The sequence below is a fragment of the Marmota monax genome, unplaced genomic scaffold (genome assembly GCF_021218885.2).
Source record: "Marmota monax isolate L192 unplaced genomic scaffold, Marmota_monax_Labrador192_F-V1.1 WCK01_AAM20220418_F8-fsc00133, whole genome shotgun sequence".
In the NCBI taxonomy this organism is placed as follows: domain Eukaryota; kingdom Metazoa; phylum Chordata; class Mammalia; order Rodentia; family Sciuridae; genus Marmota; species Marmota monax.
Window position 1 is genome coordinate 3,068,081 of NW_026694821.1, and position 15,558 is coordinate 3,083,638.

The 15,558-nt window shown below is 43.8% G+C and overlaps 1 protein-coding gene across 3 annotated transcripts in view; it reads right to left on the reverse strand.

Moving 5' to 3' along the window:
* Positions 1-15,558, reverse strand: part of Nod1 (nucleotide binding oligomerization domain containing 1) — a 79,116-nt gene that overhangs the window by 15,122 nt on the left and 48,436 nt on the right. The window contains exon 13 of one of the 3 annotated variants that reach the window (XM_046425997.2): positions 3,729-6,836. The exons of 1 other annotated variant lie outside the window; for it this stretch is intronic. In XM_046425997.2, coding sequence (XP_046281953.1) covers positions 6,770-6,836 — 67 coding nt within the window. In that variant the 3' untranslated portion in view covers positions 3,729-6,769. Of the gene's footprint in view, positions 1-3,728; positions 6,837-8,659; positions 12,961-15,558 lie in introns of those variants that run through there. One more of the 3 variants, XM_046425996.2, reaches the window with a different exon arrangement.

Here is a 15,558-nt window from a genome sequence, read left to right on the forward strand (position 1 = left end):
ATGTCCTATTCCACTGACGTGTATCTGTCCCTCTACCAGGTACCTAATTGTCTTGATTTCTATAGAGAGAGAGCAGTAATTTTGAAACTGGGCAGTGTGATTTTACTGATTTTCTTACATTTCCGTGTAAATTTAAAAATAGTTCTCTTATCTACAAAAAAATATTTTAGATAAAATTTCATTAAGCCAATGAATTAGTTTGGGGAGAATTAACATCTTCAGTCTGAATCATAAGCACACACTGTTCTCTATTTATTTCAGTCTTTTAAAAACTTTTTCATGAGAGGTTTCTAGTTTTCTTCATACAAATCCTGCAGTAGTTTGTTAGATTTAGACTGAAGAAAAATTTGGGGATCAATTGTAAATAGTATCATGTTTTTTAAAAAATATTTTTTTTAGTTGTACATGGACACAATATATTTATTTATTTATTTTTATGTGGTGCTGAGGATCAAACCTAGGGCCTCACACCTGAGAGGCAAGGGCTCTACCACTGAGCTACAGCCCCACCCCTAGTGTCGTGTTTTTAATTAGAGTTTTGACATATTCAGTGCCAGTCCACAGAAGTAAGATTGATTTTTGTGTATGAACTTTGCAACCCTGCCCTCCAAACCCTTCTTTTTTGTTGTTAGAGAGAGAGAGAGAGAGAGAGAGAGAGAGAGAGATTTTTTTTAAATATTTTATTTTTTTAGTTTTCGGCAAACACAACATCTTTGTTTGTATGTGGTGCTGAGGATCAAACCCGGGCCGCACGCATGCCAGGTGAGCGCACTATCGCTTGAGCCACATCCCCAGCCCCAAACCCTTCTTATAAGTTGTTTTCTTCTACTTTCTGGAAGACGTGGTTTTAAATTGCTTATTTATTATTTTGTTTGACACAATTCAGCAGTAAAACAATCTGGGCCCTAGAGACTTCCTTATCAAAAATTATCAAAAATTTTTAAGCCATTAATTCAGTTTCTTTAGTGGTTATGACTTCAAGTTATCTGTTTCGTCTTGGGTGAGTTTTGATAGTTCATAGATTTTAAGGAGTTGGTATTTCTGTTCAGTTGTCAAATTTACATGCAGAGTGGTTTATATAGTTCTTTATTATCCTTACAATGTCTGCTGGATCTATAATAATCTCCCCTTTCATTCGTGGCATTGGTAATTCTTGTCTTTCTTTTTCTTACCTGTCTCTCTTGTCACTCTCACCGTCTTTAGTCAGTATTAGTTTGTCAATTGTATTGACATATCAAAGAATAAGCTTTTGTTTTGATTGATTTTTCTCTATTCTCTATTTGTCTAATTTCAACTTATTATTTCTACTCTTTTTTATTTTTATTTTTTATTTTCTTTCTTCTGCTAGCTTTGGGCTTATTTTGCTTTTTTTTTTTTTTCCTAATTCCTTGAGATGGGAACTTTGTTATAGATTTGACACCATTTTTTTTCCTTTCCTTTTTTTTTTTTTAAAAAAACACTGGAGTTGGAACCCAAGGCCTCATATATGTGCATTGTAAGCATATGCTGTGCCACTGAGCTATACCCTTAGCCCCTTTCTAAGTATTTAATGCTGTAAATATCTCTGCAAGCATTGCTTTAGCTTCACATCAGTCACTTTATATATATTGTATTTTCATTCACTTCAGTATATTTTTTAATTTCCTTTGAAACTTCATTTTTGGCAACTGCATTATTTAGAAATGTGTTGCTTATCATTTTCCACTGTTTTGAGATACTTTGGGTATCTTTCTGTACACACACACACACACACACATTTAATAATGGAACCAACTAGAAATCAATAAGTGTGTGTGTGCAAGTATATATATATATATGAAATTTGTGAAGGTTTTTTTATGACCCTGAGTAGGATCTGGTCTATCCTTGGTATCTATTAGTTTTCCTTACTAAGTAGTCTGTCCTGGAAATAACATATATTCCTTCTACCTACATTCCATTGTAAGACTAATATCATTTGGCCACACCTAACTGCACAAGAGAGCAGGAAATAGATTCTACTTTTGTGCCAGAAGGAACTGTGAATCAGGGTCAGCAATTACAGAACACTCTCTTGGCTGTTTCATTTATATCTTTTGATTTCTGTTTTTCCCATTCTCAAATCTTATAGATATGCTAGTATATTTAATAATATATGTCCTTCTGCTCTATCTTGTATAAATTTATGTTTTTATAAATATTTGAAAAATATGTAGGATTTTTAAAATATGTTTCAAAGTATATGTTGCTGCATATCATTCTAATTATTAATTTTTCACTATTGTATTTTGGAGATAGTTACGGTGCTGTAGGTAAATCTAATTTATCTTTTCTTACCACTTCAAAAATATTTCCCTTTATTCATTTTTATTTAGTATATTTTATTTATCCTGTTTACAAAATCAAAAGTTTTACTAATGATGTTATATTTAGTTTTCCAATTATTTTTGCAGCAATAACAAAGAACTGCTAATTTAGCAGCTTAAATGGCAATAATATTTTTTTCACAAATCCGCATTTGAGCTGGGATTGTCAGGGTCGGCTCCTCTCTGCTCCATGCAGTATCAGCTAGAGTCAGTGGAGACGCAGCAGATTTAACCCAGGGGAACTTTTAACAGCTCCTTTTAAATTTTATCTTGAAACCATCTGACTAAATTGCTGAGGGTCTCATTGTATCACCCAGGTTGTCCTTGGAACTTGAGATCCAAGGCATGTGCCACTGTGCCTGGCTCAAATTCATCTTTCTAAAGTATATTAAGTACCCTCTCACCTGCCATCTCAGTCACATTTTAGAAAGTTTTTCATGCTCCCTAAGGTTAGGGAGAGCTGAAGTGGTGCCAAGAAGATAGGGAAGAGGCTGATCTTTATCACATCCCTTACCATCACTCCTTCTCCAAAATTCTATGCTTAAGTCCTTCATTTCCTATCAGAAATTATCATGGACTTGTGTTGAACTGTGGTGGTTCAGAATTCAGGGCCCTTTTCTTCTGAGAGAACCTAGCCCTGTGAGTCGTCTTGCAGTGGGGTGTGGGGATAACACCCCAATTCCTACTGTGGAAAACAAAGGGCCTACACCCTCCCTTGCCCTATTTCCTGGCAGCTGTGGCATGGCCTGTGACTAAACTTGCTCAGTTGGATGTGTTTGCTCAGAGCTTTGAATATGGGTAAAGATAAAAGTACTATCAGGAGTCCTGGTCATGTTGATTGTGCCACTTTTTAAGCCTTCCAGAACAGTCTTGATTCCTGCCCATTTTCCATATTGATCTTCTAGCCTCTAGGTTATAGGGAAAATTTTTTATGAATTTAAAGGATTCATCCTATAAAATTCCCCCTTTGCCTAAGATACTCAAAGGAAGATTCTATTATTTGCAAACAGGAAAGTCCTAACTGAGAGCACTAATATTCCAGGTGGACTCCGATGCTGATTGAAGCCCCAACCACAGAATACAAAAACTGGCTCTCAAGACCTCTGTATTCAATGTCAGAATCCAGAACTGCCACCTTCCAGAACTGTCCATTAGCCACTATCTACTCTGCCTCAACTATAAGAGCAACTCAGCGGTTGCCTCAAGGCCCCCAACCCAATCTCCATACATTAGCCAAAGCATCTTTGGAAATATAAACCTGATGTCACCACATTCCTCTGCTGAAACCTTGCAGTGGCTTCACTGACTCTCAAAGACCAAAACCCTTAAACTTTTTAAACTTTTAGCCGTAATAAGAAACACAACTTATATTGAGACTCAGTATAATTGGCACATAGTTTATATAGAAAAGTGTTACAAAACAATACTTATGCTTCATTAACAAGTTAGTGTCTTTCTGGCTCTAGATCCATATTGCTTCTCAAAGCTACTCTCTGATGAACTCTGACATTCTGCTTCGCCTTTAAAAACAGAAATCAGGGTTATACGAAAACAACCCCCTAGCAGGTCACGACCTATAGTCTAAGAAATCCTGGCCTGTCCAGGAATGGGCCCCTACCTTGTTCTTCCCAGCCATGCCCATGCTGTGCTCCTCCTCCTGAACCATGCTCCTTTGCAGTGGCCAGGCTTTCAGCAACCACAGGGCCTTTCCCAGGCTGTTTTGACTACTGAATCTCTCACCTTCCTCCCCTCATATCATATTCCCTGTTCTGGGGGCAATGAATGTACCTTATGATAGACCCTCTGAGTCCTCATCATGGTTGTAATTTGATATTTATGGCTGACTGATGATTTGAATAAATACTTGCATCTTCCCCAGTAGACTGGACATGGTAGGAGGGCAGGGTCCCTGTGTTTTAACTCACTGTTGGGAGAGGTAGTCTGCCTGCATCTTGAGCATCCTTGCACCTTGTTGCTGGCTATGTGGACAATTGTTGGCCCTGACTACTCTTCCCAGGCTGTTTCCCAGCAGATATTATGTTGATCATAGATATCTTGAGGTCTGAACTATCATCTTCCTCCAGGAGAGACAGCAGACTTGCTTGCTGCTTTCTGTAACATATCAGGGTCCCCATGCTCAGTGTTCTTCTGCAAAGCCACTATATATGTGTGTGTGGCATCCACCTGGACCCCACCATACTATCCCTGTGGGAATAAGGAACATGGAAAATGTGCAGACCTGCCGGTGCTCATGCTGTCTATTGTCCTGTCACAGTTCTACGCCTCTGTCTGTGTCAGCATCCATGAACCAATAACAGTCTAACTTAACTAACTTGTAAACAGGTTAAAAAGTTCCAGACATAACCCTAGCCATTATTCTCCTAACAGCACACACTATCTGGCAGAAAGTAGATATTCAGTATTTATGTGTAAGATGAATACATGGATAGATGGACTTTCTCAACTCATACTTAAGACATTGCAGGGATCAAACCTTTCCAGAAATGCCAACCACATTCTGGAATCCTTCTGAGATTGCACAGATGACAGTTGAGGGGGGGACACAAAGATTTGTCCTTAAGTCTCTGCATTTATGTGCCTAATTAGAACTTTTTTGTTCAACCAGCCCTTATTCTGATACGTAAAGTATTTAAAGGGGTAAGCTCATCAGATAGCTGTACTTCCTGAATTACTTGACTTGGTCTAATGTTCTAATGTCGAGCTGAACTTGGTGGTGATGTTTGGGGAGGGCTGATGAAGGAGGTTGGCAGCCTGGGGCAGGCAGAAGCTTGGGTTCTATTGCAAAAGGGGAATTCTAGACATATCTGGGTGTCTTGAAGGGGGCTGGAGAGTAGGGGATCCAGGAAGTGAGAAAGAGAAGTGGGACAGCAGCAAAGGCAAATGTGGCCTCAAGTCCTGCCCACTGGCTGGTGGCAGGAGTTAGGGACACATCTCGAAAATTCTTCTCTGAGGCTGCATGGGCTAGAGTGCTTCAGATGACAGCTGTCCAGAGGGATTGTTCCCCTTTTGCAAACAGCATTTTTTTTTACGACATAAGCAAAGTTTTTGCACTTAGATTACAGCTACCTTCAGGACAGATAAAAGAAGGAAAAGAAAGCAAGAGAATGTAAAATTTAAAGCCATTAAGGCTTATTAAATTAAAAGTTGAATAATGTATGGAAAGGCAGATAGCTCTTTGGGATTCTTGGAGATGGTAGGATAAGAAGAACCTTCAGGTTTGGACTGGATCAAGTGTTCTCACCAAGGAGATACCACCCCTGAAGAGGCAGAAATGGGTTCTTAAGAGACAAAAAAGAACTTAGATGTTCCATGGTTGTGGCCCTTTGGAGGATAAAGAGATATACAATGTTTCTATGTATTAAAATGTACTGGAGGAGGGGGATTAGAAAAGTATCTTTAATAGTCTTTGCGGGGGTGATAAGGAAAAAGTTGAAAACACTTGACTTCCTGAATCAAATGGAAGGCTTTTGTTGACCACCAGTGGGTCCTTCTGGAAAATGAAACAAGTGCGTTATTTCAGCAGAAGGAAAAAGATCCCCCCTCCCCTACTTCTCTTTCCAATACTGAGATTTGAACCCAGGGATGTTTTAGCCTGAGTTACATCCCCAGGCCTTTTTATTTTCAGTCTCACTCCGGTGCTGAGGCTAGCTTTGAATTTGTGATCCTCCTGCCTCAGCCTTCTCCTGAGTCTCTGGGATTACAGGCACATGCCACCATGTCCTGTGTGGAAAAAGATCTTACACATCACCTAGAGGACATTGTGTTGGAAATCTAAATGCAGCAGTGGGCAACTGGGATGCTCCACATGGTTGCTCAGTAGGTGATAAGCTTGCTGACCCCATAAAACTTCACTGTGCCCAGACTGCCAGGCTGATGGCCTCACACACACTGGAAGCCCCCTAGACACAGCAAGAGGAAGACTTGATATAGAAGTCAAGATTCTAGAAATTAACCCACCTACTTCCTACCCTCCCATTTGTTCTGTTTCTCTTCTGCCTGTCCTCTCCAGCTCTGGTTTTTGCTACAGGCAGGAAAATCAGTAGCAATGTTCATGAGTGAGTAAGAAGAATGCCAGAAAGAGAGCCGTGTCCTGATAGGAAAGAAAGAACCTTCAGCCAAATCATTTCAGTGTGGAAAGCCAGATCATCTACTCTACTCTCTGTGAAATCAAATCATAATGCAAACCAAGCTTTTGGTTTTCCTAATCCATGCTGCTTTATCCATGTTCACCTAGATGCGTGGTTCCCTTACAAAACAAAAGTGAAGACAGTTTCAAAAGTGGGCAATGTATTGTTCTAATCCCTTAGGTAGGTATTCAACCTTGAATATGGCTTCTGGTCTCTGGGCTTAAAAGTCTGGACTTTGCCATTTGAAACGGTGATGTCGTCTTGGTGCTCTTAGGGTTATGAAAGATGGTCCACTATATCTCCTCTTATCGCCAGCCTTATCCTAATTCCCATTAAGGCAATGCTGGAAAGAAAAAAAATTTAATTGGGTAACAAGAATTTCCACTTTGGAAGCCATAACTACATATAGGTACTGTTTTTAAGAGCTTTGTATTAATTTTTTTTAGTACCAGGGACTGAGTACTACCACTGAGCTACATCCCTGGCCTTTCTTATTTATATTTATTATTATTTATATTATATTTTATTTTGAAACAGGGTCTCACTATGTTACCCAGGCTGGCCTCAAACTTGTGTTCCTCCTGCTTCAGTCTCCCAAACAGCTGGAATTACAGGTGTATGCTACTGTGCCTGGATTAATTAATTCATTTATTCATAAACAACCCTACAAGGGGAACACTATTTTATCAACCCTATGATACAGAGAGGGAATTCGGGTACAGAAAAGGTGAGTCATTTGTCCAAGGTCACACTGCTACTAGTAGCATTAGGATTTGAACCCAAACCTTTGGTCCCTGGAGAACTTGCCAAATGCTCATTTAATGTATCCTTGGCCAACTCTCTGCACTTGTGGACATCTTTGAATTCATGGATGAATGGGCTTAAGATAATATTGCTCTTAGCACAATGTACTTGGGTTTGAGTCTTAATTAAATATAATAATGTGCCAGGCCCCATGCACTGTTGACTCTTTGGGCCACTTTTATATAATGAATGAATTAATGGAGCATGCTGCCCTCTTGTGATGAAAATCACCCCCATGTGTCACCCCCATGTGACCTGTAGCTTTCTTGAATGCACATACTTACTTCCTTTGGTCCAGTCTTGTGGCTGGGGATTGGGGATGTGCGACTATACATGAAGCTGTTGACTCTGTAGAGTCAAAACTCTTAACCTGCCATTCTCCAGGATGCTCCTAACCTAGGACTGTCAGTGAGGTTCACAGATATGACAGAGTCCTGTTGCTTTTAACATCATCAACATAGGAGAAAAATAAGAGGTTTTTTTCTGTGGAAATGCCAGGAACACAAAAAAGACCTCATATCATTTTGCTTGGCCTAGATTGGAACCACGTTTAACAGACTTGGCAGAAAGACGATCAGTTGCAAAGTGAACTGAAGGTTGCAAATCTATCAGAACAGAGGCACAATAAAACCAGCCAGAAGGCACGTGTTTGTGTTCCAGCTCCACCAGGAATAAGTGTCTGACCTTGGGCGAGTTGCTTTTTTCTCTGATACCAGTTTCCAGGTGGGTAGAGTGAGGGGTTGAACTAAGTGATCTGGAGATCTTAGATGGGCAAGGTGCGGCATTCCACATTTGCTGAGCCCCCTTCCCGGAAGGTTTTCCTCTTTGCCTTTTTTAATTTTTGTACACATCCTGTTTAATAAGATACATATTCATGTTACTAGTCCTCAGTTTCCTCATTCATGAAATAATTTCTACATTACAAGGCTATGGGAGGAAGTAGTTTCCATCAGACCTGATATTGCAGGGCTGAGTCAGGCCAGGTTTGTTTAGGCAAAGCAAGCACACAAGCACACGTCATCCAGGAAAACTGACTTTGAATGTCTTAACACATGCACATTAGTCATCACCTTGTACACTACCACCTAAATAGATGGCAATTTGTGGGCTTTTTAATTCTTTCCTTCAGCTATATTTGTTGGTATTGTGAGTCTTGGACACACATGTCCCTGTGCAGGCAGAGCCTGGACATTGTCTCTGCTGAATTGCAGGGGCAGGGAGTTTTATTCCTCCTTAGAGGAGACACTGATGGTTACATTGTTCTCTTTCACCTGTATATCTAAACGTTTTTTTAATCCCTAACAGTTAAAAAGGAAATGAAATTTCATAGCAAGATATTTTAGCCTCAGTAATCCCACTGTGAAGAAATAACCATAAAGTTTTTAATTCTACCAAACAGTGTCTATAATAATCACAGCCAATCCAGAAACATGAATGTCTTAACAATTGGAACATAATAAGCAAATTCTCAAACTCATAGACTACTAATGATAATTTTAAAGACTATGGTAATGATGTGGGAAAATGTTTGATTAAGAACTGCAAATGGGCACTGGAATTATACCTATGAAAAACGATGTTCAGACAAAGCACAGGAGATGATATGTAAAAACTGAAATAGCTGCTTTGGTAAGCTGATATACACATTTTCAAGGTTCCCTTTAACATTGTGATACCCCTTTTACAACAAAAATAAATGCACTGTGAGACAGAGGGAAAAATCAGGGAAGATTTTTTGAGACATTTTGACTTTTGTTATTGGTTACAAAAAGCACCCCAAGTGGTCTTCAAAACCTTGTGTTTATTTAATCTATTATTTTAAGTCTTTCTTAAATCACAGGTCATTTTTTCAGTGTGTAATGTCTCTAGAAGTCTTCAGTCAGTTGTATGTACAGTTCATTCGGTTTTCAGATGGAGAGAACAGTGCTGGAACAGCCCTGCTCTATAGCTGTGCCACAGGCCTCATGTGGTCACACAAGTCTTGGCCTCCTCATGAACCGAGTCTGCTTTCATTGAAATGCCCCTCCATGGTCATAGTTTTGTCTTTCAGCTCCAAAGCAAGTTTCATCTTGTGTTCTTTTCTTCTTCTCCTGTTGAGAGCCACAGCCGAAGGGGCCCCAGCAAACTTCCAGCTGCCAGCAAACTTCCAGCTGCCGGCTGATGATTGGCTCACAGCGGCCCCAGCAACATCTAGCTGATTGGCTCCTCTGCGGTGATGCTCATTGGACTGTTTCCCTGCCCTTTCAGACCACGGAGCTGCTCATTGGGGGACTTTTTTGGCTCCGCCCACATGACCCAGCCAATCGGCCTCAAGAGCAGGAGGATTGTGGGACGGGGGAGAGAAGCTTGTGTGGGAGAGAGAGGTTTGTGGAAAGCCGGTGGTGGCAGTTGAGGCTCTGAGGGTTTTTCCTGAGAGGCTGTTTTGTTTGGCGTGTGTGGTTCTAAAAATAAAGTTAGTTTCTTTTGACAAGTGGCTCCTGATTGTGCCCAGCCAGACTGCGGCATTCTCCTCCTCCTCCTCTTGCTCCTCCACCCCTGTTTCTCACCCCCTCCTCCTCCATCACATGCTACTTAGAAACAGACATACTGTACCACACCTGGAAAAATGTCTATGATCCCAGTGCTCCTGCCTGGTTCCAGAGCTGAAAGGAAATTGGGATATTGCTCACACCCATGTGCCTGGCTCTGTGCAGTGGTGCTGGCCTCTGCCCTACTATGCAATGAGGACAAGATACCACAAAGCTAGGATACTACAGGAACCTTGATGTCGAATTTTACTTTGAGAACTTCCACTGCCATATTTAGTCTTGTTGGAAAGGTCCCTCTAAGCCTAGGAGTGAGAGGGGAAATGAGAAAGGCTGGTTTTATAGTAACTGGTGGGTACAGAGGAGGAGACCCTCAGCCAGGCACACCAACTACTTTCTAGAACACCTTATTTCATCTTCTCTCAATAACCTCCTGAGTCAGTGCTCTTGGATTCCCATTTTTCACAGAGGATATCAAGATTCCAGCAGACCTAGGCTGGGCCCAAAGCCACGCATCAGGGCAAAAGCAGGCTGGAGCTCCTCGGAGCTAATTACACTTGGACACAGTGACTTTCTATGGCTTTTTAAATTGAGTTCCAAATCAGTGTGAACATGATATAAATGCAGGGATGAAGTACAGAAGCAATAGTTTCTTTCCTCAAATCAGCCAAGGCACACTATGGAAAGGAATGGTCAGTCATATCCCAAGTTCACAGAGCTCACTTTTTATATTTTCTGTTGTCTTTTTCATGATTAGGACAAGCCTGCACACCTGTGCTCAGCTCATCTGTGTGGTGGAGACCCTTTCTGGCAAGCTGGAAACCTGCTTTTGGTTTTATAAAAGGATCAGAATCTACCTTTCACCATGTAGAAGATGGAGGTGTTACAAATAGAACTTCAGACTATAACCACACAAATGGAGTCCCTGAGAGGTTGCGGTCTTGCTAGTCTTTAGAGCAATAATGTTCAGTAGTTGCTGAGTAAATTTTAGACTTTCAAGAGTTTACATTTAGCTGTTTGATAAAATCTGAACTTTGTCCCCAGGAAGTGTGTTTCTTGGTGAGTTTGTAGTCTGAGTCTGTGCTCTGTGTTCCTCACGCCCTTGGCCTTCAGCTCACCTTGAGGATTTCCTTGCCCTTTGCAAGAGGATCTACTGCCCAGACTGCTGCCTCAGAGGGAGATGACCAGGTGAATATCTGGGTCTGGGGTGGGAGACACACTGGAGGAAGCACCACAGCAGTGCCTTTAAGGGAATCATCACCATACGGTGGTCTGAGCTACAGGATATCCCCCATAACCTGCTGAATCGCACCCTCCCTAGCAGACTGTGTATGGAGCCAGGCTTGAACCTAGAACACTGTGGCTTTCTAGGAGGGACCCCTTACCCTTCCCATGCTGTCCCCTCTTGCCTCAGGACCACCTTGTCCTCCATCCATCAGTGAACAGCCAAGGAAGGTAGTGGACCTGGCAGGACCTACTGTGTGCTGTGGTGAATGCATGAAATTGGGCCACTCCATGTGTCCTGAGCCCAGCCAGCACAAGAGCCCCCCCCCCCCGTATGGATTCAGAGGCCAGATGGAGCAGCCTCAGATAGTGCCTCCACCTTTTCTTGTCCCTTGGTAGGTGGAGAGGACCGTGCCAGACCACACTTAGGATGCCTCTGGCCTCCCTTCTTCAGGCCTCCCCCTGGAGCACTTTATCCAGAACGTTCTCCACAGTGCATTGAGTCAGGCTCACAGCACACCAGGCCAAGTCCCTCCAAACAATCCCAGCCCTTTCAAAATGGTGAGCTTTTTAAATATTTTATTAACAAATGAGGTGGCCAAAGAACAAGTTCTCTTGTGATAACCCCACCCCACCCCACCTCACAGAGCATCCACCATGTGCCCCCCACAGTGGTGGGGGTCTAGCACACTTTGCTGGCTGAGTTCTCAGCAGGCTCCTCGAGTCTTCATTCACCCCCCCCCACCAGCTGTTGGGGGGCAGGAAGAGACTTCCCTTTTTTATTTCCTTTTTTGGTACCAGGGATTGGACTCAGAGGCACTCGACCACTGAGCCACATCCCCAGCCCTATTTTGTATTTTAGAGACAGGGTCTCACTGAGTTGCTTAGTGCTTCGCTTTTGCTGAGGCTGGCTTTGAACCTGCAATCCTCCTACCTCAGCCTCCCCAAACACTGGTATTACAGGAGTGTGCCATCACGCCTGGCTGAGACTTCCCTTCCTAAGAGGGCAATGTAGAGAAAAGCTTCTGTGTGGTGTGAGTGCCAGGGCCACCAAGACAAGTCATGCCTATCCCTCTGGAGAACAGGAGTCCATGCTTCTTCCTGGGCAGGCACATTAGCTGTGGAGTGCAGTTGGGACAGGTAGAGGCCAGACTCGAAGCTCTATGTGATGAAGGCATTGTCACTGTCTTCCTCTTAGACTGGCCTAGAGAGCATCCTCTTATCTTGTCAGCACACAGACTCAGGACTGAGAAGCCTGTGATGAGCTCCTGACACCAGCTCCCCACAGGACCTTGGATGAGCCACATCCCCACATCCTACACCCTTCAGTATCCACAGCCATGAAGGGGACATCAGTACGTGGGGAAGTACTAAGGAGGGTGGATATTTCCTGTGCATTGAGAACCTTCTTTCCGAGAAGCTTGGCACTGACTCTGCACCAGGTCCTCCACTCTCCCCTGAAGACAGCAGCGGTCAACACACTGGCTCTGATTCTTAGGGCAGGCATCTGTGCCAGCTGAGGCTGGCCTTTTCTCTTCAGTCTTATTCCTCCAGCTTTGGATAAAATTATTACAGATACACAACGAAGTCTTCATAGTATAGAAAACCTGATACTGTTTTGCAGTGACTACCGCAGCTCACAGGGTGCACACTGTTTCTGCAACACCCTAACAGCTTAGGGTGGACATCACCACGGAGGTGGGCCTGCATCATTAGGAGTGTGCTCCAACAGGCCCCTGGCCGCATGCCCTGGGTCGCAGCCTGCTTGCCCTGACTGCACAGGGTGGCAGCAGCTGCTACAGGGTCTTCCAGGGCGAAGACCCAAGCATAGTAAAGTCCTCTCAGAAACAAATGATCCGCTTCTCATCTTCAAAGACTTTGGCCTCCTCTGGCTCTATCAAGTTCCCATTTAGACTAGTAGAAGGAGAAAAATAATTAAAATATATATATATTTTTTTAGTTGTAGATGGACACAATAACTTTTGTTTATTTTTTTATGTGGTGCTGAGAATAGAACCCAGTACTTCACACGTGCAAGGCAAGTGCTCTACCACTGAGCCACAACCCCATCCTGAGAAAAACAAATTTTACACACAGGAAAGCACTGGGGACTATTGGATGCTCCTTCCGTGTCCCTAACTCACTCTTGAGCATAACACAGCCCTCAAGGTAAGGAACAGGCTCTATTCAAGTGGTGCTTTGATACTAACATTAATCCTCTCCAGTCACTTTTGCTTTCATAACTGGGCATCTCACTAAGGTCACCTAGAGCCTCCAAAAGCCTGAACTTAGTGACATTTTTCTCAGGTCTTGTCTTCTGGGCTTTCACAGGCAGCATTTGACTGTCCTAACAGTTTCCCCCTTTTTTTTTTTTTTTTTTTGCAGTAGCAGGGATTGAATCCATGAACATTGCGTGCTAGGCAAGCACTCTGCCACTCAGCTACATCCCCAGTCTTTTTTATTTTAAGACAGGGTTGTAGCAAGTTGCTCAGGCTGGCTTCAAACTTGGGATCCTCCTGCTCCAGAGTCAGCTCTCCATCTTTGAAGCACTACCTTGCCTGGGCTTGATGTCATGTTTTCCGGGTTTCTCCTGTATCTGAGCACTCTGCCTCAGCCTCCTTTCCTGTACTCTCCATGTGACCTCTGACTACTGAGTTTCCTCCAGACTTGGGGCCAGGCCTTTTCCTCAGGCCTTCTCATCTTTGCCACAGCCTCATTCAGAGGTCAGTGGAGCCTGTTTCCTACCTTATGTCTTCAACTTGGAGTTTCCAGGCACCTCAAAATGATAACACCTCCCCAGGATTCCCTTCATCAGTTGTGTCAGATAGGACCCGGGGTCCACCTTGACACTCTCCTCCTCCTAGCCATCCCTAGAATCCCTGCCTGGAATCTCTCTGTGGCCTCCATTCCACACTCTGGGCTGGGCACCCATCTGCTCTCAACCTGGACCACTGCAGTATCTCCCTGTCAGGCCCTTCATAAGTGCCCTAGTCTCAAATCAAGTTTCCCAGAAGGGACCTAAGTGGTCCCTATGCCTTGGAAATCTGACCACATCCTTCTCCTGCTTCAAACCCTTCAATGAACCTTCCATTACTTTTAGGATAAAACCCAAAATACATGATACGTAACTCACAGATCTTTCATGGCCTGGGCTCTGCCTGTCTCCTCTGCCTCCCCTTACCCTCTCACACAGTCTGAACCTTCTAATGCAGCAGCTTCTTACCATTCTCTGTGGACACCACACTCCCTCCTTCCCAGAGCCTGGGCATATGCTGTTCTCCCTACCTTGCAACACTCTCCTTCCCTCCCAGCCTAGCTGACTAACTTACTCACCTGTTTCGTGATACTGGAGGTAGAACCCGGGGCCTTGAGCATGCTCGGCAAGTGCACTGCCTCTGAGCTGCACACTGGCCCCCGTGGCTTCGTTTAAATGCCACTTCCTTAGGAGACCTTTCCTGGACACCTGCTTTTGGCCTTCCCCCTAGGAGCACCCCTCACAATGATAGTTACATAACTCCTTAATGAGTTCCCCCCTCATCTGCCTCTCCCTCACTAGCTAGTGAGCCCAAGAGGGAAGATCCAATTTACCACAGATGCTCGGCACTAGCGGTGCCTGGTGCTCAAGCACTGTGTTCCTCAAGGAATGAATGAAAGATGCATCACTAGCCCCTGGGGACCCAGCTGTAACTACTACACAGGCTCTCCCCCTTCAGGAGCTCACAGGGTTGACACTGCCTCATGGGAGCTCCGTCTTCAAACACAAGAACTCTACTGAATAAATGTCAGTAGAAAAAAAGTCCAAGAAGATGCTCTTGTCAGTAGTGGCCTCAAGCGCAGTGTCCCTAAGCCCCAGGAGCCACAGCTCCCCTCCCAGTCCAGCACAGCCCTATGGCCTGCTGTGGCAGCTCCTGGACCAGGCCTAGTCCTTAGAAGCCATGCACAGAGAAATACCCTTTGGTAGCTCCCAGCACAAGCTAGGAACTGAAGGGAAGATGTCCCCAACGCCAGTACCTGAGCCATCTGTCCTGTCACATGTCTGGATTGATGGCCAGTCCACCCTCTCCACCTGAACACAAGTGTTTACTCTCTGGATAGCATGCCTTGAAGCCAAAGACCCTTGGCCTTACCCAGATAGTTCCTTGTGTAGGAACAGTGGCCTTGAGGGACAAAATGCATGTGTTCAAGCTTGCCAAAATTAAAGCAGCTACAGACAACTGTCTCTACCAGCTTGGAAAAAGAGTGTGGGCCAACTGTGGTCTGCAAACTGCTCCTCTCTGCATTCGGTCCTCAGACACAGAATCAACAGGAAGCAGAGCCATCCAAGGGCAGAGGTCACAGTGTGAGTGTAGCTGGAGATGCCTGCAGGCCAGACGCTCTGGAGCTCTCCAGCACTTTCCAGGCAGAAGAGCCAGCTGTGAGAGCCTCATGGGCATAGATGCCAGCGTTGTCATATTGGATCTAGGCTCCATTCTCTACAACAGCATTTTTTAAAAATGCTTTTGACCATGTCCC